Source organism: Prionailurus viverrinus, chromosome B2 (genome assembly GCF_022837055.1).
Source record: "Prionailurus viverrinus isolate Anna chromosome B2, UM_Priviv_1.0, whole genome shotgun sequence".
NCBI lineage: Eukaryota > Metazoa > Chordata > Mammalia > Carnivora > Felidae > Prionailurus > Prionailurus viverrinus.
This window is the reverse complement of record NC_062565.1, coordinates 75140880-75165261: the sequence shown is the minus strand read 5'-3', so window position 1 is coordinate 75165261 and position 24382 is coordinate 75140880. Positions and strand designations below refer to the sequence as shown.

The following is a 24382-nucleotide window of genomic DNA, read 5'->3' as shown; positions in this document are numbered from 1 at the left end:
AGTGTGGAGTTCCATGATAGAAGTACATGATGTTATGGGAGTACATTGGAGGACATCTCATAATCCAGAGAGGAGGAGGAAAAGCCTTCTTGAAGATCGTCATCATTCAGGATAGGCAAGGGATATTTACAATTTCATGTGTAATTTAATTGGTAATGTGTTGAATTGCCATCTAATTTTTATACTCTGTAGAATCTTTGATTAGCTCAAGGAATTAAGAAATCAAACAAAGGGTGCCTGGGTGGCTCAGGTCATGATCTCATGGTTCATGAGATTGAGCCCCATATCGAGTTCTATGCTGACAGCATGGAGTCTGCTTGGGATTCTCTCTCTCTCTCTCTCTCTCTCTCTCTCTCTCCACCCCTCCCTTACACATACACTCTCTTTCAAAATAAATTAAGAAACATTTAAAAATAGATAAACCAAACAAAGGCACAATAGATGATTACCTTGCAATCCTGATGTTCCGGTTCACTATATGAATAATCACTACACATACTATCATAGGCATACCTGGAGGATTTTGTCTAGGTCACATATATTACACTTTTTAGAATAGTGTAAATGTGCATGTGATTACTAGGGACTCTACTGGCAATAGGTATTACCCATTTGGTTTGGATTATTCATACACAGTTCCATCAAAGATCTGAGATCTGGCTTTTTTTTCTTTTTTTTTTCTGAAATCATTTGTGTTCATTTGTAGTTTCAGTAATTTACTAAGAATTACCAGTCTGGTTACTTACCAGGTACTTTTACTGGTTTGGTGACTTTGTGAAATTTACCTTAAACCTTCCTTGGGGACAACAGCACTCCATCTTGCTGAAAGAATTTTAAAATCTTTTTTTTTTTTTTTAATGTTTACTTATTTATTTTGAGAGAGAGAGAGAGAGAGAGACTGCGAATGTGTGTGTGTGTGTGTGTGTGTGTGTGTGTGTGTGTGTGTGCATGTGTGGGGAAAGGGCAGAGAGAGGGAGAGAGAAAGAATCCCAAGCAGGCTGTGTGTTGTCAGTGCAGAGCCCTGTGTGGGGCTTGATGACATCAACTGTGAGATCATGACCTGTGCCGAAATCAAGAGTCTGACACTTAACAGACTGAGCCACCCAGGTGCCCCAAGTTTTTAAATCTTACTAATGATTGTAAGAGCTATGTTTGGAAAATATAGTATTGCTACTGATGGTTACTAATTTCTCGGCCTTACAAGGAATCTGTAGGAACTGGGTTTTAAGTGAGAAATACTTAAACTATTTAGTTAAACCTCTCATCCAATATTTTAAAAATCCATTGGCACAAATCAAAGCCACACTGATACTACCTCACACCAGTCAGAGTGGCTAAAAGGAACAAATCAGGAAACTACAGATGCTGGCGAAGATGTGGAGAAACGGGAACCCTCTTACACTGTTGGTGGGAATGCAAACTGGTGCGACCGCTCTGGAAAACAGTGTGGAGGTTCCTCAGAAAATTAAAAACAGAACTTCCCTGTGACCCAGTAATAGCACTGCTAGAAATTTACCCAAGGGATACAGGAGTGCTGATGCATAGGGGCACTTGTACCCCAATGTTTATAGCAGCACTTCCAATAATAGCCAATTTATGGAAAGAGGAATGGATAAAGATGATGTGGTTTATATATTCAATGGAATACTACTTGGCAATGAGAAAGAATGAAATCGTGCCATTTGCAGCAATGTGGATGGAACTAGAAGGTATTATGCTGAGTGAAATAAGTCCATCAGAGAAGGACAGATCTCAAATGTTTTCACTCATGTGTGGAACTTGAGAAATTTAACAGAAGACCATGGGGAAAGGAAAGGGGAAAAAAATAGTTTCTAACAGAGAGGGAGGGAGACAAACCACAAAAGACTCTTAAATACAGAGAACAAACTGATGGTGGATTGGGGGGTGGGGGAGAGGGGAAAAATGAATGGGTGATGGGCATTGAAGAGGGCAATTGTTGGGATGAGCACTGGGTGTTGTTATGTAAGCAGTGAACCAGGGGAATCTACCCCAAAAAACAAGAGCACACTTCATACACTGTATGTTAGCAATTTGACAATAAATTATATTCATAAAAAAGTAAATGAAAATCCACTGGCTCTCTTAGGTAGAGGTGTTCTTTCTTTTTATTAATTAAGCAAATGTGTCACTTAAACTACAAAATAGTTATACTTGCTTATATCCTAGAATACGTAGATGAAATGAATTTTAGGTGTTATGGTTATGGTATTTTGCTGTAAATTTTAGGTAATGAAACCAAATGTTTTTTTTAAAGAAGCTGTTGTTAATATATTATTGGTTGTAGCTAATTGATTTTATGCCTCTTAAAGCAGATGATCATGAGAGACTTTAGTTGCACAGATGAATGCATTCAAAATAATCATTTAAGGGGCGCCTGGGTGGCGCAGTCGGTTAAGCGTCCGACTTCAGCCAGGTCACGATCTCGCGGTCCGTGAGTTCGAGCCCCGCGTCAGGCTCTGGGCTGATGGCTCGGAGCCTGGAGCCTGTTTCCAATTCTGTGTCTCCCTCTCTCTCTGCCCCTCCCCCGTTCATGCTCTGTCTCTCTCTGTCCCAAAAATAAATAAATGTTGAAAAAAAAAATTAAAAAAAAAATAATCATTTAAAAACTTGCCTTGGAAATGTGTATTCTATCTGGCTGGTGGGTTTTGAAGAAATAAGGTTGTGTACCACCAAAAAAATTCTAGAAGTCATTATCTATGTTTTCAATTAGAATTGAATAGATCAATATCGAAGAGCAGTATTTGGCACTATGGAAGATCTGGGGGAAGAAACCATTCAGTAGAATGTGTCCAGGACAAATTAGTATCACTTCTCTTTCTGTAGTTATAAAATATGCATATAAACTATGTTAATACATCGTTGAAAATATTGACATATAAAGGTACAGCTCACTTTGATCTCTTTATTTCAGAATAATAAATAATAAAAACAAACCTTACAATGAATACATTTTATAACGAATTATACATAAATAGATTACTTAAAGATATTTGTGATTTAGACAGTGTTTTCCTTTTTGCCATTTTGCTTGATTACTTTGAGTCCTTATTCAGGGAAAAAAACAAGGCAAATTACTGAAGCTCAAACATTAAAGATGGTTAGTGCAGAATTCAGAATGTATCTTTTCTGTTTTTATGGTAATTGTTTCTGATAAATTACTTAGGAAAAAGTTTCTTTCTCAGTTACCATGCAAGCACAGTTTTTAATAGAAGTCTCTTGTTATGCCAGGAATTTTGTTTTCATTTCTGCTTGATGGTCTCAGTTTTCTCAAGAAGATATACATAGATCAATTAGTAGAGTCCAGAAGAATAGTTGTCCTGTGTGCTATCCTCAGCAGTGAAACAGCATACCATTCTGCTGTCTAGGGATCTAGTCCAAAAGGTTTTTTAAGGAGTGGTGAAAGTAAAAGAAGGACAGAAAATGAGAAAACCAGGGTTGAACCTTGGGTGTATGAGAACGCTATTAGGGAATTAGAATTATAGGTGGTCTGGAAACCTAATATATGTATAGACGTCTAAACTTTTTAACTACATGAAAGACTCAGTAGAAAGCAAATGGAAGTTAGAAGCTGCATGTATACTTGGGATACACTGTCCTTTGTTGGATAGGCCCCACAGCATAACCCTAAGGTAAAAATTATTTGAAACAGATACTTGTTACATCAGCTTTTAATAAGGAGAATGCATTAAGATAGTGTTTCATTGTATTAAGCTAGCGTTTAATAAGGAGAATGTGTTAAGCTACTGTTTGTAATTTCTACAAAATATGTATGAATATGTCTCTGTTAGTACGAAAAAATGAAACTTAGAGCCAGGATTATTAAATGGTTCAGAATTCCACTTACCATATGCTGCATACTTTCTGGGAAGCCGCAGGTTGGTAGGAATCACCTTGATGTGTCATTCTTAAAAACTGTGGTTTAAACAAAATCATGCCATATATATTTTTGAATTTTCAGTGATTTTAAGGTTTAAGTTTGCTTATGTGTTAACTTTTTTTTTTAATTCATAAAGATCAGTAATAGAATATGAACCCAATCATAGGACTTTAACCTGGACCAGTTCCCAAATTTTTAAGCCGTAGTTTTTTTGCTTTGTTTTGTTTTTGGTTGTTGTTTTTTCAGAGTCAAATTGGCACTATTATGCCATAGAATATTTGGTTAACAGCATATGGGGGTTGTAGTTACTAAACATGAAAGAATATCAGAAGATAGCCAGATGGCATTGTCATTCACATGGCATGCAATATGGGAGACCTGTTAGGTCAGACCGACATTGGAAAATTTATGTAAAAAGACTGGCTAATATACCAATAAATGACTAAGTTCCATTATTAAGTGAACACAGGAGAATATGTTAGTGCTTCTGATAATAAGTCTTATTCTCATAATATTGATAATTTTTATTCTTGGTTTGGAGGCATATTTTCAAGGTGTAATATTCAGAAATTTACTGATTCTTTACATATGTTCATGTATTTTTGAGGCTCAGTTTTACTCTAGCTTTTTTCCTATTTTTAACTTACAAATTTTTCATTTTGAGCAAGAGAAAAATTTATTGAATTTTTCTTTCTTTTTCAATTACATTACTGTACATAATTCTGTTTAGAAAAATTTTTTTTAATGTTTATTCATTTTTGAGAGAGAGAGAGAGAGAGAAAGAGAGAGAGAGAAAGTATGAGCAGGGAAGGGGCTGAGAGAGAGGGAGACACAGAATCCAAAGCAGGCTCCAGGCTCTGAGCTGTCAGCACAGAGCCTGATATGGGGCTCAAACTCACGAACCGTGAGATCATGACCTGAGCCAAAGTCTGACACTTAACAGACTGAGCCACCGAGGTGCCCCTACATAATTCTGTTTTATTCTGAAGAGTTATTCATGACATTATGTTTTTTTTAATTAAATTTTTTTAAACGTTTATTTATTTTTGAGACAGGGAGAGACAGAGCATGAACGGGGGAGGGTCAGAGAGAGAGGGAGACACAGAATCTGAAACAGGCTCCAGGCTCTGAGCTGTCAGCACAGAGCCCGATGCGGGGCTCGAACTCACGGACCGTGAGATCATGACCTGAGCCAAAGTCGGATGCTTAACCGACTGAGCCACCCAGGCACCCCTCATGACATTATGTTTTAAAGGATCAGTCTTCCCAGATATTTCTTTAACAGGTGAAGTATGCTTTCCATTTTACAATTACTTTTTTTTTAAAACAATATCCCTTACTGATTGCTTTTAATTTTAAGCTTAATTTTGCTAGAATTAATATGCTAATCAGTTTCCTCAGCAGCAGTTGTACTATTTTTTAAAATTTTAATATTTCTCAGAAGTTAAATATTTAAAGCTTTCCATTTTGTTTATGTAGCAAGTTCCTGAATCCCAGTTATGTCAGGTACTTTTAACATTTATTTATTTATTTTGTTTAAATTTTAATTAATTTAATTTATTTTAATTAAATTCAATCAACTTTAGTTCATATACAGTGCAATATTGGTTTCAGGAGTAGAATTCATTGATTTCTCACTCATATACAATACCCAGTGCTCATCACCACAAGTGCCCTCCCTTAATACCTTAATACCTCCCTTAATACCTCCATCCGTGTTGTTGCAAATGGCAAGATTTCATTCTTTTTGGTGGCTGAGTAATATTCCATTGTGTGTGCATGTGTGTGTGTGTACATATGTACATACCACATCTTCTTTATCCATTCATCAGTGGGTGGACAGTTGGATTTGCCATTGTTCAACTATTGTTGATAATACTGCTGTAAACATTGGGGTGCATGTAACTCTTTGTATCTGTATTTTTTTCTATTTTTAATTTCTTGAGGAACCTCCATACTGAGTGGCGGCACCAATTTGCATTCCCACCAACAGTGTAAGAGGGTTCCCCTTTCTCCACATCCTCACCAATACCTCTTGTTTCTTGTGTTGTTAATTTTAGCCATTTGGACAGATGTGAGGTGGTTATCCCGTTGTGGTTTTGATTTGTATTTCCCTGATAATGAGTGATGTTGAGCATCTTTTCATGTGTCTTTTAGCCATCTGGATGTCTTCTTTGGAAATGTATCCATGTTTTATGCCCATTTCTTAACAGGGCTGTTTGATTTTGGGGTGTTGAGTTTGATATGTTCTTTACACTAACCCTTTATCAGATATATCATTTGCAAATATCTTCTCCCATTCTGTAGGCTGCCTTTTAGTTTTGTTGATTGTTTCCTTTGCTGTGCAGAAGCTTTTTATCTTGATGAAGTCCCAATTGAGTTCATGTTTGCTTTTGTTTCTCTTCCCTTGTCTAGTAAGATTTTCTCTGGTTGAGGTCAAAGAGTTTGCTACCTGTGTTCTCCTCTAGGATTATGATGGTTTCCTATTTCACACTTAAGTCTTTCATCCATTTTGAGTGTATTTTTGTGTATGGTGTAAGCAGTGGTCTAGTTTCATTCTTTGGCATGTCACCGTCCAGTTTTCTCAACATCATTTGTTGAAGAGACTTTTTTCCATTGGATATTCTTTCCTGCTTTGTCAAAGATTAGTTGACCATATATTTGTGGGTCCATTTCTGAATTTTCTGTTTCATTTCATTGATGTATGTGTCTGTTTTTGTGTCAGTTCCATACTGTTTTGATGACTACAACTTTGTAATATATCTTGAAATCCGGAATTGTGATGCCTCCAGTTTCACTTTCCTTTTTCAGGATTGCTTTGGCTATTTGGAGTCTTTTGTGGTTCTATACAAATTTTAGGCTTGTATGTTCTAGCTCTGTGAAAAATGCTAGTGGTATTTATTTTTATTTTTATTTTTTTGTTTAATTTTGAGAGAGAGAAACAGAGCACAAGCAGGAAAGGGACAGAGACAGAGGGAGACACAGAATCTGAAGCAGGCTCCAGGCTATGAGCTGTCAGCACAGAGCCCTATGTGGGGCTCAAACCCACGAATCATAAGATCGTGACCTGAGCCGAAGTCAGATGTTCAACCAACTGAGTCACTGAGGCACCCTGCTGGTGGTATTTTGATAGGGATTGCATTAAATGTGTAGATTCCTTTGGTAGTATGGATATTTTAACAATATTTGTTCTGCCAATCCATGAGCATGGAATGCTTTTCCATTTCTTTGCGTCTTCTTCAGTTTCTTTCATAAGTCTTGTATGGTTTTCAGATACAGATCTTTTACTCTTTGGTTAGGTTTATTCCTAGATATCTTACTGTTTTTGGTGCAGTTGGAAATGGGATCAATTCTTTGATTTCTTTCTCTGCTGCTTTGTTATTGGTATATAGAAGTGCAACAGATTTCTGCTCATTGATTTTATATCCTCGGACCTTGCTAATTCATGTGTTAGTTCTAGGTACTTTTCTAAGCACTAAAAATGGAGCAGTGGAAAAGAAAAAAAAACCCAGACAAAATACTGACCTCATGGTTTTGCATTGTGGTTGGAGACACAAACCACTGATAAAAAAGCAAATGGCATGCAGAAAGTTCTAGCAATACCACGAGTGTCTCCTGGTGCCTACTGGAACTCCTAGGCAAAGGACTGACAGGCTGGACTGTCTGCTGTTCTCTAGGCATCCAGGAGAGAGTAGTTGGGCCAGCCACAGCTGAACACTATGAATTATCATTAGGAAAGGGCCCATCGAGCTCCTGGGGAACAGAACAGCTCCAGAGGACCCCCAACTGAACTTGTAACAATGGGGCATTTGAAGTCATAAGAGTGGCTGCTAGTGGAGAAAAATATCTGGAAACTGGACACCACCTGTGCTGATAGCACTTGGGAGACCTTCTGCTGAGAAGTCAAGATTGTATACAGCTTCTCATTCTGGAGGTTCTGGAGCCATCACTCCCAGCTAGCCCTTGTAGGCAACTTAGAGTGCTCCACTATGTGTCATTCAGTGGACTAATCTATTTGACTTTCTTCAGTCTGTTCCCTGACCCAGAAGTTTAATTAAACATAAGGCTTTTTCGGGGCGCCTGGGTGGCGCAGTCGGTTAAGCGTCCGACTTCAGCCAGGTCACGATCTCGCGGTCCGTGGGTTCAAGCCCCGCGTCAGGCTCTGGGCTGATGGCTCAGAGTCTGGAGCCTGTTTCCGATTCTGTGTCTCCCTCTCTCTCTGCCCCTCCCCCGTTCATGCTCTGTCTCTCTCTGTCCCAAAAAATAAATAAACGTTGAAAAAAAAATTTAAAAAAAAAAACATAAGGCTTTTTCATCAGTGACATGAATAAATGGGCCTATTAATATAAAAAATAAGAAGAAAGAAAGAGTTGCTCATCTGTTGACCTCCTTCACCTACTTTCTGAGGTTCAATGTGTTCATTTCTCAACAGTCAGGGTCTGTCATCTACCTCTGGGGTGAACCAAATTGTCTTTTCCCCTGAGTAATAAACCTTCTAAAGACTTAGGAATCACTGTTCTACCATTGCAAGAAACTTTCAGGGGCAGAGGAGGATGGCTGTAGAATCACCCATTACAAAGTCAGTGGACACATGTCTACCCATCCAAGCTGTCTTAAGAAGTGTCAGTAATGGTCATAATGAGTGAACCCAACCATCATCATTTTGGTGCACTTTTGCCAGACCCAGAGAAACAGTTGTCAGTCTAGTCAAAGAAGTGTTTTGGGCTTCGGTAGCCCCAGGAGGAGTCATCTCCCCGGGAATGGCTCATCCCATTCTTCCAGATTAATGACTACTGGGGTTTCTCTGCTACTACTTCCCCTCTTATTATATTCCAGCAAATCTCTTCAGTCCATTCTGGGTTTTTGTATCAGCCCATCAGTTATATTTTGTTACTTATTTTTGAGCTTCATGTTTTTTACAGTCAGTGTTCATGTAAACAGATAACATAGTATAAAATAATAGGGTTCTAATGGACCTACTGGCTGAGTCTGGAGAGGCTTTAGAGAGGCATTAGAGAGGAGGGAGCATTTAAGGTCAGGCTTGAAGGACAGAGAAGCAGAGAAAAATTTTTGTCCGTGGTGTCATGAAAGAATAAAAGGGTGTGGTATGTTTAGGCAATGGTGAGAAAGTTTGTGTAGCTAGAAATGTAATAAGAACAGTAAGAGATAGTTTGGGGGAGCAGTGTTGGGTGTCTCAATTATATATAAGGCATTTCCTGATCTATTTTATAGGTTGAGGAACAGCAGGTCATAGGTGGTTCATAATTTTAAAATGTTCATAATTTAAAAATCTCTTGTAACTCCTATTCATTTATATATTTAATGACAGTAATAATATTTATGTATTTCATTTGCATATCTTCACATCATTTTCTCCATTACCTAATTTCAAACCTCAAATATGAATGACACAGACCTGAAAATATTATAGTACTCTAGTGTATAAAGATGAGGAAACTGAGGTATTGAGAGATTACACAGTTGGATGGCCTTGTTTTGGCAATACCAGATGTTCTGATTTTTAATTCCATATATTTGTTGGATTTTAAGTGTGTGTACATCTATAGTTTTTGGTTATTATTCCCTTTAAATTACTGTTTGTTTGTTTGTTTCCTCCATAGGACTTGGCTTTTACCCTGGAAGAGAGACAACAATTGAATATTCATGGATTGTTGCCACCTTGCTTCATCAGTCAGGATATCCAGGTTCTTAGAGTAATTAAAAATTTTGAGCGTCTGACCTCTGACTTTGACAGGTAACATATTCCTGAAGATGATTTTTATGTTTCTCTTAGGCAGTTGTCTATTTTTTTTATTGGATGAGGAAGTTAAAATATTTAGTGATTTGGACAGAGTAGTCAAGTTTGAGAAGAATTTGCCTAGAAATACAATGATGTTTTTAAAAAAAATTACCTTCAGTAGCAGCATTTGAATAATATAAAATTTTCTTTTCTAAACTATATCCTCAGAGAGACCACTTTTCTCTTGTGATCAAATGGTTGCTATAAAGGTGAATTATCAGGAAATGCTATTCTAAAATATATGTATTTTTTATTTTGAGATAGAGTGTGAGCAGGGGAGGGGCAGAGAGAGAGGGGACAGAATATATGAAGCAGGCTGTGAGCTGTCAGCACAGAGCCCGACAGGGGGCTCAAACTTATGAACCGTGAGATCATGACCTGAGCTGAATCGGATGTTTCATTGACTGAGCCACCCAGGCACCCCAGGAAATGCCATTCTAGACAGAGCAAAACAGGTCATAGTGGCTTTTAGTCAGACTTTAAGTTCATTGTAGATAAAAGCATACTTTTTCAACTTCCAAGCTTGGTTCTAACACTACTGCAGATTTGGGTCACTTACTTTTAGAATTCAGTTTCTGTGTCTGCACAAAGGTGAAAGTAATGTTTTCCCTACCTTTGGAATTAGAGAGCCCTTGGTTGGAATTCTGGCTGTATTTCATGAGCAGTGGGGCCTTGAGCAAATTGCTGCAGCCACTGCCATGACCACTGTACATGCCTGGCCCTGTGCTTTTGACCTGGCCCTTTCTTAATAAGGTGCTGAAACCCTCCAAACCTCAGGTTTTTCATTTGTGGATTAAAAGAAGTGACAGTTCTCTGAAAATATTGCTGCAAAGGTTAGAAGAGGTAGCAGACCAGTACCTAGTAAGTATTTGTATTAGGGTTCTCCAGAGAAAAAGTACTAACATATATACAACATACATAACCTGCTGGTTCTATATAGATTGATTGATTGATTGATTGATTGATTTTAAGGAATTGGCTCACATGATTATGGAGCCGAGGTAAGTCCTAAATCCGTAGGCTGACTGGCAGGCTGGAAACCAAGGGGAGAGTTGCAGTTCGAATCCAAAGGCAGTCTTTGGCAGGATTCCTTTCTGCTGTGGGGTTGAAGAGATTAATAATAATAATAATGAAGTAGCAGTCCAATTTCCCTTTGGTAGTCAGGATCAATCACCCCATCCCAACCCACCCCAAAAGAAAAGTAATTCTTTTCTTTGCTTGTTGATTCAGAGACATATGGTGCCCAGAGTGGCTAGCAGTGGTTTTAACTTCCAGTTCAGTGAAATCATTGTCTCCTGGTAGAAACATTCCTCCCTTTGGAACTAAGACTTCTAGGCCGGCAGAGCATAAGTTCACAGGGACAGGAAGCAGAAATTTTGTTAGTCACCAGAATGCGGGGGGGGGGGGGGGGGTCATAGTGGTGCCACTTTTATTTCCATCCTTTGGTTCGTTGACCTGTGAATCCTGGCTATAGGAGAAATAGCACCATATATTGGACACTGATTCAGAGTATAGCTAGCATTCTGGAGAACCTTGCCCCAGCTTTGCAAGGTGTTGCCACCTACCTCATACTGTAACTGAGTCACCAGAAGGCCATTCTACCATTCTGTCAAGCCAGCTGCTTCAGGATGGTGGGAAACATGGTAAGACTAGTGAATTCCAAGAACATGGGCCCATTGCCACATTTCATTTGCTCTGATTTGAAGTAAGTTCCTTGATTAAAAGAAATATTGTGTGGAATACCATAGTGGTATTTAAAGCATTCTATAAATCTGTGGATTGTAGTTTAGCCAGAGGTATTCTGTGCAGAGAAGGCAAATTTGTATCCATAGTAAGTGCCTATTCCAGTTAAAAAAAAAAAAATAAAGCACCACCCCTCCATGATGGAAGCAGTCCAGTGTAATCAGCTTGCTGCCATGTAGCTTGCTGGTCATCCCTTGGAACGGTGCCATATCAGGTGCCCAGCATTGGTCTCTTCTGCTGGCGCATGGGGTACTCAGCAGTGTCTGTAGTTAGATTGGTCTGGTGAGTAGAAGTTCATGTTGCTGAGACCATGGATAACCTCTATCACTGCCATGGCTACTTTTCATGAGTCCATGAGCTTCCCAGGGCAGCTGAGGAAGGAAGCTGATCCATTTGCCTAATGTGTATGTTTGCTGTTTCTTGAACTCCTTTACAATCTCTTTCATTTGTTCTGTTAGTCTTTCCTTCAGACTCAAATGTTTTTACTTTACATTCTTTTCCTGGGCCATTTACCTCTACCGTGTAAGAGCTAGTCACGTTCATGTTTTTACCATAGACTGTTCTTCAAGTATTTATTGAACATCGGCTCAGTGTCAGGTGCTCTTTCAGACATTAGGATTATAGACAATGATCTCTGCCCTCATGGAACTTAGGTAAATTATTTTTAAAAATTATTAAATACTAAATAGTAAAATAATAAATTAGTATGCTAGAAATTGACAGGTGCTAATGGAAAAAAATAGGATAAGAGGGGCTGAGAATATTGAGGGATGGTATGGTTAGTTTGCATTATTATATTGTCATATTGATCAGGATAGACTTCATTGAGAAGATGACTTATGAGTGAATAATCAAAGGCAGTGAGGTGATTAGCCATGAGGAAATCTGGGAAACAGTGTTCTTCACCTGGTATGTTCCAGGATCAGCAGGGAGACTTATGTCTGGATCAGAATGAGCTTGGGGAATATGGTAGATTGGGAGGGGAAGTTAGCAAGGTAATGGAGGACAGTTTCTGAATGGCTTTGAAGGCCACTACAGGACTTTGGTGTTATTCTGAGTGAAATGGGGAGCCATTCAAGGTTTTAAGTAGATCAACAAGACCTGATCTATTTTTCAAGAAGATTGTCTGCAACGTTGTGAATAGAATGTAGACTGGAAGAATATTTAGGAGACTATTACAATAATAATAATTATTAATACAAGAGATTAGACCCAGGATGGTAGCAATGAAGGTGTGTAGATTTTGGGAATATATTAAGGGTAAAGCCAACTTAATTTCCTAATATATCAGAGATGAGTGTTAGCTTTCAGAGAAGAGGAGGAAGCAGCAACGAAACAGGAAAGGAATAACCAGTAAGACAGGAAGAAAACCAAGAACAGTATGATGGCCCAGAAGTCAAGTAAAAAGAGTATATTGAGCTCTAAGGAAAGACACCTGTGTCAAATATTTTGACGGGTAAAATAAAATGAGGTCTGAGAATTGATCACTGATTCAGCAGTGATGATTTCCACATAACTAAATCAGTTTTAGCTTGTCCGAAAGTCATCATCTTCAAATGTTACAGGGGTTGGTGTAACCCATCTGTTTGCCAAACATTAGAATCCTTGTATCTCTGGCTCCAAATTTTGTGCATTTGCAAGTCTTCTGGTGAATGAAAATGAACCTAAAAAGTATGGTAAGACTGTTAAGTGCAATTTTGCAAGACTATTTTAAGTTGTACTCAGCGGTTTGGGTGTTATTCTATGAATTCTCGAAGGTTACAGGTAACATAATAAGGTTGGTGTTTAGAAAGGTAACTGGGTTAGAAATACCTCTAGAAAGAAAAAGGACATTTGATAAAATGATAAGAAAAGTCTCTTGAACTTGCCTACCTTAGTAATTTTTAGAGTCACTCCTTATTCCTTATTGTCTACTTTTCATTTCCCTTGGTTATTCAGTACTACCAGTTAAAAGATGAAGTCTATTTACTTAATATTTAAATTCTATCTATAGTGGCATTTTCATTTTAAAATAGGGATAAAATCTTTCCAGGTATTAAATAAACCTGCTGTTTCAGCAATGATTTTAATGTTTGAATAAACCTCACTCAGGTTCATGGTTCTTCATTCTTTGAGGTGTTTAAGAATATTTCTAAAGTCCTTTTTGATCAGATGTTTTCTTTATGACCTAAAAAGTACTTAATACTTTGTTGAAAAATGGTTAAAAATCTAAGCAGCTATTTCATGATTTGTTGGAATATAGAGCTCATTATGTCCAATTTCCACAGGTATCTTCTCTTAATGGATCTTCAAGATAGAAATGAAAAACTCTTTTACAGAGTGCTAATGTCTGACATTGAGAAATTCATGCCTATTGTCTATACCCCCACTGTGGGTCTGGCTTGCCAGCAATATAGTTTAGCATTTCGGAAGCCAAGGTATGTAAACTTTCATTTTAAAAACACTTGAGTCTTTATTTTTTTGTAAAGTTTTTATAATAATTAAGAAATTATTGAATGGAAGTTAATTTTGGAAAAATTGAAATCAAATTTCATTTAAAAGAACTTCAGATATAAATATGTGTAAACATTAAAAAATATAGTATTATTTTTCTAGATTTAAGATCATGGGAAAGCATTATAAGCCAATTTAGGTTTCCTTTTATAGACAATAAATGAACTTGTTTTTTATTTGGGAAGAAAGTAATTGACCATAATTAAGCTTGACTTTGAAATGTTAATTAACACTATTTTCTATACATATTAGAAGTTAAAACAAGGATTCCAAATTTTTCTGAAAATGAATACATTTTCTAAATTAAGAGTTGGCATTAAAGTAGCTCTTTAAAAAAAATGAAGTAGCTCTTTTGTTGATTTTCCTTAAGTGAAATATTAGTCACCTTTAAAGTTGTGTAAAATATAGAATATAATTTTTCTAAATCCAGAGCTTTATTTTATTAATTATATTACTTTAAATACTTTGAAGCAGGACGCATTTGAAATAAATAATAAATAATACTTTTAACAGCAGCAAATTCAAAAGCTCAAGTTGAATATATTTATGCTTCAGAACTTATAGTTCTGAATTTAAAGATAAAAAATGTTTGTAAGTTTATACCACGAGTAAAAAAGCTTATTAAAAGAACTGCCAGTGGGGCGCCTGGGTGGCTCAGTTGGTTAAGCGTCCGACTTCAGCTCAGGTCACGATCTCGCGGTCCGTGAGTTCGAGCCCCGTGTCAGGCTCTGGGCTGATGGCTCAGAGCCTGGAGCCTGCTTCCGATTCTGTGTCCCCCTCTCTCTCTGCCCCTCCCCCGTTCATGCTCTGTCTCTCTCTGTCTCAAAAATAAATAAAAAACGTTAAAAAAAAAATTAAAAAAAAAAAAAAAGAACTGCCATTGAAAGGAGTGTTCCAAAGGTAATATCTGAAACTTAGATTGAATATGTGGATTTCCCATAGATAATATTGGTAATATTTAACACACTTGTGTCATGTTATTCTTTGTATAAAGAAAAGAATTGACCCCATCATCCTTTGTATAAAGAAAATAATTAGATAAATATCTGTAGATGGTCTGTTAAGTTACATTAATAGCATATATCTATATTGCATTTATAAAACAGCTGTATTAACAGTGGATACATATTTTATTAATAGAGCAAGAGTTAGAATTTAGCTGGTAATTGTATTGTGAAGAATAATTTTGGGGGGTATAGAAGTATATTTATTTTTTAATCATACAAACAATATATCTTCATTATTGAAAAAATGAGAAAATACAAATATGCAGAAGGGAGAAATGCTTTGGAAATACCTAATGTCATTATACCAGAAAACCTTTAAATTCACAAAATATATACTGTTTTCCTTACACAAAGATCATACTATATAAGCTCTTCCTTATCTGTCTTCTCTCAGTGACATGAACATCTCTCCATGTCTATAAAGTGTGTTTCTAAAAATAGTCTTCATAAAAGCATAAGTGTGTAACACTCGGCTGTTTTAAAATGTAATTTAAGCATATTTTTTGAAATTGTAACTGTTCGGGATATACTGAGAAATGCTAAGTATAAGAGATGTAGAGGAGCATAACTCAAAGGATTTGGGTTGAAGTTGACATAGAAGTCCCAATAGCAACAATTACTTTTTGTGCATTTAGTATACATTAGATGATTTTCTAAGGGCTGAGCATACATTGGTACACCTATAAGTCTAAGAGCAGAAAAGATAGGGAGATAAAAAATAAGTGAACTGTCTAGGATGTTGGAAGGTAATAAATATTAGACAAACTAGGGCAGGAAAAGGGCATTTGGAGCGTCCATCGCTCAGTGGGGGGGGTAGTTGCACCTTTAAATAAAGTGGACAGTGTAGGGCCTCATTGAAAAATGATACCATAGTAGTGAGGGGGGCAGTCATGTAGATATAAAAGGAAACATGTGCCAGGCCCTAAGTGGGAACATGCCTGGGGACAAGGAGTAGCATAGAGGCCAGTGCGCTGGTGATGTGAGAGAGAGGAGAGTGGTAGGTGAAGTCACTGGTATAACATAAATGAGAGAGCACAGAACCTGTAGTTTCTTGGAGGCTAAAGAACATTAGCTTTTACTAGTAGTCGAATAGCTAGAAGAACCAGATGGCCTGGGTAGCAGGCTATTGTAAACCCAGTGAGAGAGGATGGTGTCCAGATTAGGCCAGCATTACAGTCAGGGGTGATGGAATTATTCTGCATAGATAAGAAAGTCATGAGGGTTTCCTGTTGGATTGGAGGCTTCCTAGAGCAGTGGTTAGAAGTGGGCTCTGGAGTAGATTGCCTATATTTTCATACTTGGTTTTGCTACTTGTTTTAGTCTTGAATACATTATTTATCCTTTGTGTGTCTTAGTTTCCACCTCTGTGACATGGGGATTAAGCTGCAGCCCACCATCCTTTATCTACATTTAAAAAAATTAAATTTGGGATAAAACCTGATGTGTCTGAACCCGTTTGGTGGGAAGTAGAACTGAATTTATATAAGGGTATTTATAGTATTTATCTGACTTAGTGTTATCTGTTTTTCTTTAGAAGTATTAATATATTGATTATAGGGTGCTTGCCAGAAATAAATAAATTGATAGATTGAAGGAAGGGGAAGAGGAAGAGATGGGGCAGGAGGTAGCAGAGCATTTGTAACAAAATGCTCACAAATGTTGAATCTTGGTGGAGATATTCATCTTATTATTCTTCCAACTTACGTACAGTATTTGAAATTTAGGTAAAGGAATGCTTTACTAACAGAGAAAGTAAAGTTCCTAAAACTATTTATATATGATATTTATATATGATCTATATATTTATATAAATAAATATATATATAATCATATTTATATATGGTTGCTTTATGGCAGTTTCCTTTCATGTTAATTTTAATGTGTAGATCTTGCTAAACTTTTGATGATTTTGAAGTTCTTTAATGGAATCATTTTTCTGGCTTCTCTTAAGACTGTAAAGAAAGGAACCTGTTTGAAAATGTGTTATGTGGGATATATTTAGACATTGTATTTAATTGGACAGGAAACTGTTATTGTGTTTGAATAATAATGGATCTTTCAGGCCTCATTTAGCATATAGATTATTTTTTAAAGCCAAAATTGACAAATGTCTATTTAATCTTTCTTACTGCAACAGCAAGTATTGTAAGACATTCAGAAAATGAACAGGAGGCTTCCTCTTGTTATATTTACTTTGTATAATTGGGGGTAGCAATTAGGAACATAATGAGTGAAAGTTAAGAGATAATAGTATAAGTACTGAGCTTAATACAATTGCAAACAGGTGTATCTTTGATCTCATACTTTCTAATATATCTTAACGATATTGATGCAGGCTGGCTGGGTCCAAGGACCCAGAGGGAGGTCCCATAGGACCAGCCAGGAGGGTTCTTGGCTTCCTGCAGGATAAAAATCAAACTTTCCAAGAGGAAGTAAAAGCAGAGTTTTTTAAGGTATGGAGAGTGTGTAGATATGGACAGAGTGTTTGGGAGACTGAGAAAGGAAGGAAGAGTGAACCTCGTCTTTGCTTGGGGCCTGGAGTTTTTATTGAGGATGGTGGTCTGGTGCCCAGATCTTGTCAGTAATCCAAGAATGAAGAGTATTTAGGTATTCTCCATAAGTCACTTGTGCCCTGCAGCCAGGGGTCTTGAGTCAGTGGTCTTGGAAAACATTCGTGATGACCCTGCCCGGTCACTCCTTCAGTGTTATCTATTGTGCTCAAAGTCTCCAAAGAAATCATTAAATCCTTGACCTTTGCAAGGAAGACATACATTATGTGTTCTATGAGGTGTGTGTAGGGGGGTGGGGCATAGGTCCCAGCAAGAGTAGAAGCAGAAAAAAAGAGAAAAAAGTCAAGAGTGAATAAAGCAGTTTTTCATGGGCCCTTAGAGTTTCCCTGTCTCAATATGATACTTTTCTATGACTAGATATTTTTCATTTTAAATATGGCATTAAAATCTGGCTAGGTATCCAAAAATAAGTTCTTATATGAATAATTCTGCCAACATATTTTTTCCTAAGGTATGATGCTGGATTATCCATTTATTGGTCTTCTGTGGAATTTCTTTTTTCTTTGGCATAGATACTTTGGGTTTTTCAAAATGTTGTGGATAATGATTTTTAAAAATGTCGAGTTTGTTTGGATTATCTTGTTCCCATGTACCCATAACATTTTAATTCTTGCAGAATTTTCAGTATTTGGTATTGCAATATGCTTATGTCAGCATATACAATTGTGGCTAATTTGTAGATAGAGGTGATTTTTGGAGCTAGACATGATTCTTTTTGTATTTTTGCAGAATGCTGAGCCTACTGTGTTACTTGAATTACTTGTATTCTGTAAAACTTTTTTTTAAAAGAAAAATTTAATGCAAATTGATAATGCAGGTATACATAAAGAATCGCTAAAGCAGATTTATGTAATTTCTTTGGAAATATTTTTACCTGTTTTATTTTACACTGCATTTTCCAAGAATCCTCTCTTTCTCTTCTGAGCTCTTATTAGCTACATATCATTTTACCATGCCTTTGGCAATTAATCATGTTCCTTCTTTTGATATTTCTAATGTTCTATCAAAGTACTCTTGGTCTGTTTTTATTTTACTTTTTAATTTATTTTTTATTGACATATAATTGACATAACATTATATTAATTTCAGGTGCACAACATAATGATTTGATATTTGTGTATTGTGAAATGATCACCACAGTAGTTTTAGTTAAAATCCATCACCATACATGGTTATAAAAAATTTTTTTTTCTTGTGATGAGAACTTTTTTTTTTTTAACATTTATTCATTTTTGAGACAGAGAGAGACAGAGCATGAATGGGGGAGGGTCAGAGAGAGGGAGACACAGAATCTGAAACAGGCTCCAGGCTCTGAGCTGTCAGCACAGAGGCCGACGTGGGGCTCGAACTCACGGACCACGAGATCATGACCTGAGCCAAAGTCGGCCGCTTAACTGACTGAGCCACCCAGGCACCCCTGATGAGAACTTGTAAGATCTATTCTCTTAGTAGCTTTCAAATGTGCATTTTTATTATATGCAGTATTATTAACTGTAGTCACCATGCTGTACATTACATCCCGTGACTTATTTATTTTATAACTAGAAATTTGTACCTTTTCAACCTTTTTACCCACTTCACCTACTTCCTGTCTCCCATGTTTGGCAATCACAATCTGCTCGATCTGTGAGCTCAGCTTTTTTTTCTCTTCTTGGTCTTTCTTGTTGGTTTGTTACTATTTATTTATTCCCAACTAGATTGTAAGCATCTAGAGAGAAGGGATCATATTGTATAAATTATTCCTCTATTTCCCACGCTTTTAGGCTTAGTGCCTGGGTAGTGCTGAATATGTTATTTGGTACCTCCTAGAAATAGCAACTTAATATTACTCGATTCATTCATTCTCATAACAAAGCATAAAATACTGGTATGTTCTTTATTTCTCCTACTCTTTAAACATATTATTCTAACAGGTAAATTTTCATAAAGAATTGATTTGAAAGAAATTGGACTTACTCTGAGCAATCAGGCTATGAGGAAGTAAAATTTTGTTTACATACAGACAATACAACTGTAAACTTCTATAATCTTCCTTTCAGCTCCTCATTTTTATCTAGTAGATCACTGATACGATTTTGGTAAAAAGGATGAGCTAACAAAAAGGTTTGATGATGGTTTTTTGTTTTGTTTTGTTTTTTAAAAAGGCATTTCCAAAGTTTGATCTGACTAGTACCGTTGCTTGGTTTGCCAGAAATTATGGTGAAAAAAGCATTCAGTGCTCAAATTAATTGAAGAAAACCTGAATTGGCTGAAATTAAACAGGATTCTTTACTGTAAGATTTTTTGGAGTGATACCTATTTTGCAAGTTTTGGAGGGTGGTGTTAGATTTAACATAGTTAATATACCTTGCATAATTCTTGGCACAAAGTAGTGTCCCCAGGTAGTGGTTGTTACAACTGATATTATTATAACTCCCAGGATGATGATGATGATGATGATGATGATGATTTTGATGATGATGATTTTTTTTTTAACGTTTATTTATTTTTGAGAAACAAAGAGTATGAGCAGGGAAGGGGCAGAGAGAGAGGAAACACAGAATCTGAAGCAGGCTCCAGGCTCTGAGCTGTCAGCACAGAGCCCGATGCAAGGCTCAAACTCACGAACTGTGAGATCATGACCTGAGTCAAAGTTGGATACTTAATCAACTGAGCCACTCAGGTGCCCCGTAACTCCCAGGTTTCTTGATAACTCAGTGGATGGTGGTATCATTCACCAAGTTTCAGAGTAATGGAATATGTTTGTAAGGGAGATATTTCTTTTCAGGACACGGTGAATTTAAATGTCTGTGGGACTTCCAAGTAGGGAAGTCTAGTTGGCAATTAAATGTATGGACCTGGAACTTAGTAGATAATATAGTTAAAGCTCCTTGTATTTTAACTCCCACATTATGTATGCTACATAGATGGTACCTGTTTTGATTTTGACAATGGCAAAGGTTATCAACAAGACTAATTGTCAGAGAGTCAGTCAATAAGATGTTCTATTTTTTTTACTTTATTTTTTCCCCAGAATATTCTTAGAGAAATGCACGAAAGGAAATATTAAGATGAACCAAAACAAAATACTAAAATAGTTTTTCAACACTTATAGTTTGTTTGTATATATATTTCCTTCACAATTCCAAAAAGGACTTGGAGTGTTTGTTATTTAAAATACGAGGACTAAGCTTTTATTACCCCAAGTGCAATTTTATATGAAGACAAATACCTAGTAATATAGAAACAGTTAAAACCATGACCATAATTAGACCGTGATTAGAAATGGAGATTGTTTACTCATATGGAAACATAGTTTTTGCAGATGTGCCGGAAGTTCAGCAAGTGTTGTAGTCTTATAGGGTGAGAGTCTTGGTTTTGATGGGAATCAATGTAAAAACAAACCTTCCCAGAGCTAATACTGCTTTAACCCAATAATGTTCTTATTCTGTAGTGCAGATTATAACTATAATAACTATCATTGAACAATTTAGAATGGACGCTTTCATATTCTTTTTAATTTTCTCATGTTAGATCTACCTGCTTTTAAAACATTTTTTTAAAATTCTTGTTTATTTTTGAGAGAGAGAGAGAGAGAGAGTGCGAGACAGAGTGTGAGCCGGGGAGAGGCAGAGAGAGAGGGAGACCGAGAATCTGAGGCAGGCTCTAGGCTCCGTGCTGTCAGCACAGAGCCTGACACGGGGCTTGAATTCACAAAACGTGAGATCATGACCTGAGCCGAATGAAGGCAGGCGCTTAGCCAAGTGAGCCACCCAGGCGCCCCTACCTGGTTTTCTTTTTTTCTTTTTTTTTTTTTTTAATTTTTTTTCAACGTTTTTATTTATTTTTGGGACAGAGAGAGACAGAGCATGAACGGGGGAGAGAGAGGGGGACACAGAATTGGAAACAGGCTCCAGGCTCGGAGCCATCAGCCCAGAGCCTGACACGGGGCTCGAACTCACGGACCGCGAGATCGTGACCTGGCTGAAGTCGGACGCCTAACCGACTGCGCCACCCAGGCGCCCCAAGACCAGGGCTATTCTTGATTGGATTTGGCTTTCTTCAGTTAAGCGACTTCAGAATCTTTAAAAAAATGTAGGCAACTTTTGAGAATCAGGGAATATTTTTGCCTTTAAACTCTGGTTTAATTTGTAATTTTTATCTTTTACTGTATTAGGATTTTCTGTATCTCTAGAGACTCAAATAGTTGATGTTTAAGAGAGTAACTCATTTTTTAATGTTTCTACAAATCATTTTAATGTTTGATGTTAATAAACTTTTCCACCATTTACCTACAATAATAAACCTTTGATTTTGATTTATACTTATTTCAGAATATTCTTTTGTTAATTGATCTCCTTTCCCTTGAAATAGGCCTAATATTTGCATCTATTCCACTTTAAAGTATGAGAAAAAGCACTGTATATTGGAATTTTTTTTTCAAAGATTTGAAACAAGTTAGATGGAATGTCTGGACTAGTTCAAATCTCTTACCTGTTAATTCAGCTGATTTTTTAGAGATACTTATTTGCAAAATTGATTTTCATTTATTATGGAGATGTAGGTAATGATTTCTTGAACTAGTAATTCCAATTAACTTTTGTTTCTGAGCAGACTAAATGTGATATTTAAGAAAATGTGTATGTGACTTGTGCTAAACAGGAGTTGAGGTAGAGAATCCTATATCTTAAGTGCTGGAAATTCAGTGTGTGCCCAGAGGTGGTTTAAGATTCCAGACTTTCTTTTTTCCTAAGTATTGCCATAATTAGGAAAAATTTAGAGAATGGAAAAAATGTAGGCATGATTCAACATTAATTCTTCCTATCAAGATCTAAGGATTGTCTAAGTGTATGCAAAGACATATAAATCTCTTCAGCAAGGCAGTGAAACTTATCTTTTACTGTAAAAGACCCTTAAAAGTGTAAAGTAACAGTTCATCAAGTCTCCATATTCATGTAGAGATTTTAAATGTGGAAAACTTGAATGGAAATGTAAGTTTAGGATCCAAAAATAACTCTGCTACAATCCGTGTGGTACATCCAGGTGTTTTGATTTAAATTTATACACAGCATACAGAGAATTAAGAAAATTGCCAAGTTTTATCTCCAGCAGTATTTATGAAAATATATTAATTAGGGCATCATTATGTATTTTTAAGAAGGGTTATAAATCAGTGTTGTTATTACTAAGAATAAAGTTTTTTTTTCAAATGGGAGGCAATAGTTCTTTATATAACATCATGTCAAGAATATTGCATTTAGTTTGGATGCCATTCTTTTCAGGGTCGTTGGCAAACAGACACGAGTAACCAAAGCAATAAGAGTTATAACTTGTCATATTAGAAAGGGTTGGTGAAAATAGAAATATTTAAACTAAAAGAGGAAACTTGAAAGGGATATAGCTAACTCTTCAATTATTTGAAATATTTTCACGTGGAAAAAAAGTATAAACTCGCATGGTCTAGCCCCCAAGTGTAGAGCTAAAATCAGAGGATGGACATTTTATTACAGGGATATAGATTTAATTTCAATGTAAAGGAAGATTTTTCTAATAATTGAACTATCTGTCATTAGAATAAACTTCCTTACTCTCCATCATTGGAAATACTTACATGGTTTGGATAATCTGTTGGTGATATATTATAAATCAGATTTTTGCATTGAGTGTGATTATAAAGTAGTTGAATTCTAAGGTCACTTTTAACTAGAAAATTCAGTGAACTTTTAAAAGAGCAGCCTACAAATGAATAATTCCTAGGTGCTTGGAACATCTCACAACTAACTCACACATCATTTCAAAAAACCCTTTCTAATTCAGAAAGTTTTTTCGTGACCACTTTAATCATAATTTTAGGAATTATTTAAAATAGTATGTTTTGAAGCAAGGATTTTAAACAGATTTACAGTGATTTGATGACACATCTCATCAAAATTCCTACTCCTTCACCCAAACACACAAACACATGTCAGTTTACACAGCTGTATCCTGGCTACAATGTTTTGATTTCAAAATTTCTCCAGTTTTAATGGATAAAAAGTTTAATGTTGACATTTTCTTACTTGAAGTAATTACATCTTCTGATCTAATCTTTTCTGTAGTTTTTTTTTTTTTTTCAGACTATTTGTTTTTCTGTATATGCTTTCAAAGTCTTGGATATATATATTTAAACTTAGTTATAGTTTAGCTAGTAGAGGCATTATTAGGAAGAATTTTCTTTAAGGCGATGTTTCTACCTCCCCTACTGGCCCCCTCTGCCCAAATCAGTAATTGAGGAGAATCGCCAGGTTAGAATTTGCCCTTTCCAAAATTTCCTACATGCCTCTCAGGTATGCTTCTGAAATTTGGAGATTTGTTTCTATCAGTTTTCTTTTTTGTTGTTGTTTTAAGTTTTTATTTATTTTTATTTTTGAGAGAGAGAACACAACTGGAGGAGTGGCAAAGGGAGAGGGGGACAGAGGATCCAAAGTAGGCTCTGTGTGGCCAGCAGAGAGCCCAATGCTGGGATGGAACTCATGAACCATGAGATCATGACCTGAGCCAAAGGCAGATGGCTGAGCCACCCTGGGGCCCCTGTTTTCATCAGTTTTATTTACAAAATAATCTATAATTATCATCTAAGAATGCTTTTATATACCTTTAAAAATGTTGGTTATTTTATACATAAGTAATTTTATAGTATAAAGTTTATTTTAAAGGCAAAATCGAAATGGTCAATTTTAGCTTCATATATGTGATATGTTCACAGTAGTAAAATTTATAAAATATTTGATAGCATTTCAAATTATATAATTATCTATGAAAGTTACTGAATTTCACTTTTTTCTAAGCAAATAAATTTCTCATTTAGCAATATACATCCTAGTCTTAATATGATTGTCTAGTGGCTGAATGA

At 36.3% G+C, this 24382-nt stretch overlaps 1 protein-coding gene across 1 annotated transcript in view; it reads left to right on the top strand.

The window, feature by feature from the left end:
* Nucleotides 1-24382, top strand: part of ME1 (malic enzyme 1) — a 189591-nt gene that overhangs the window by 18651 nt on the left and 146558 nt on the right. The window contains exons 2-3 of the mRNA XM_047858812.1: nt 9520-9653; nt 13709-13858. Coding sequence (XP_047714768.1) covers nt 9520-9653; nt 13709-13858 — 284 coding nt within the window. The remainder of the gene's footprint in view (nt 1-9519; nt 9654-13708; nt 13859-24382) is intronic.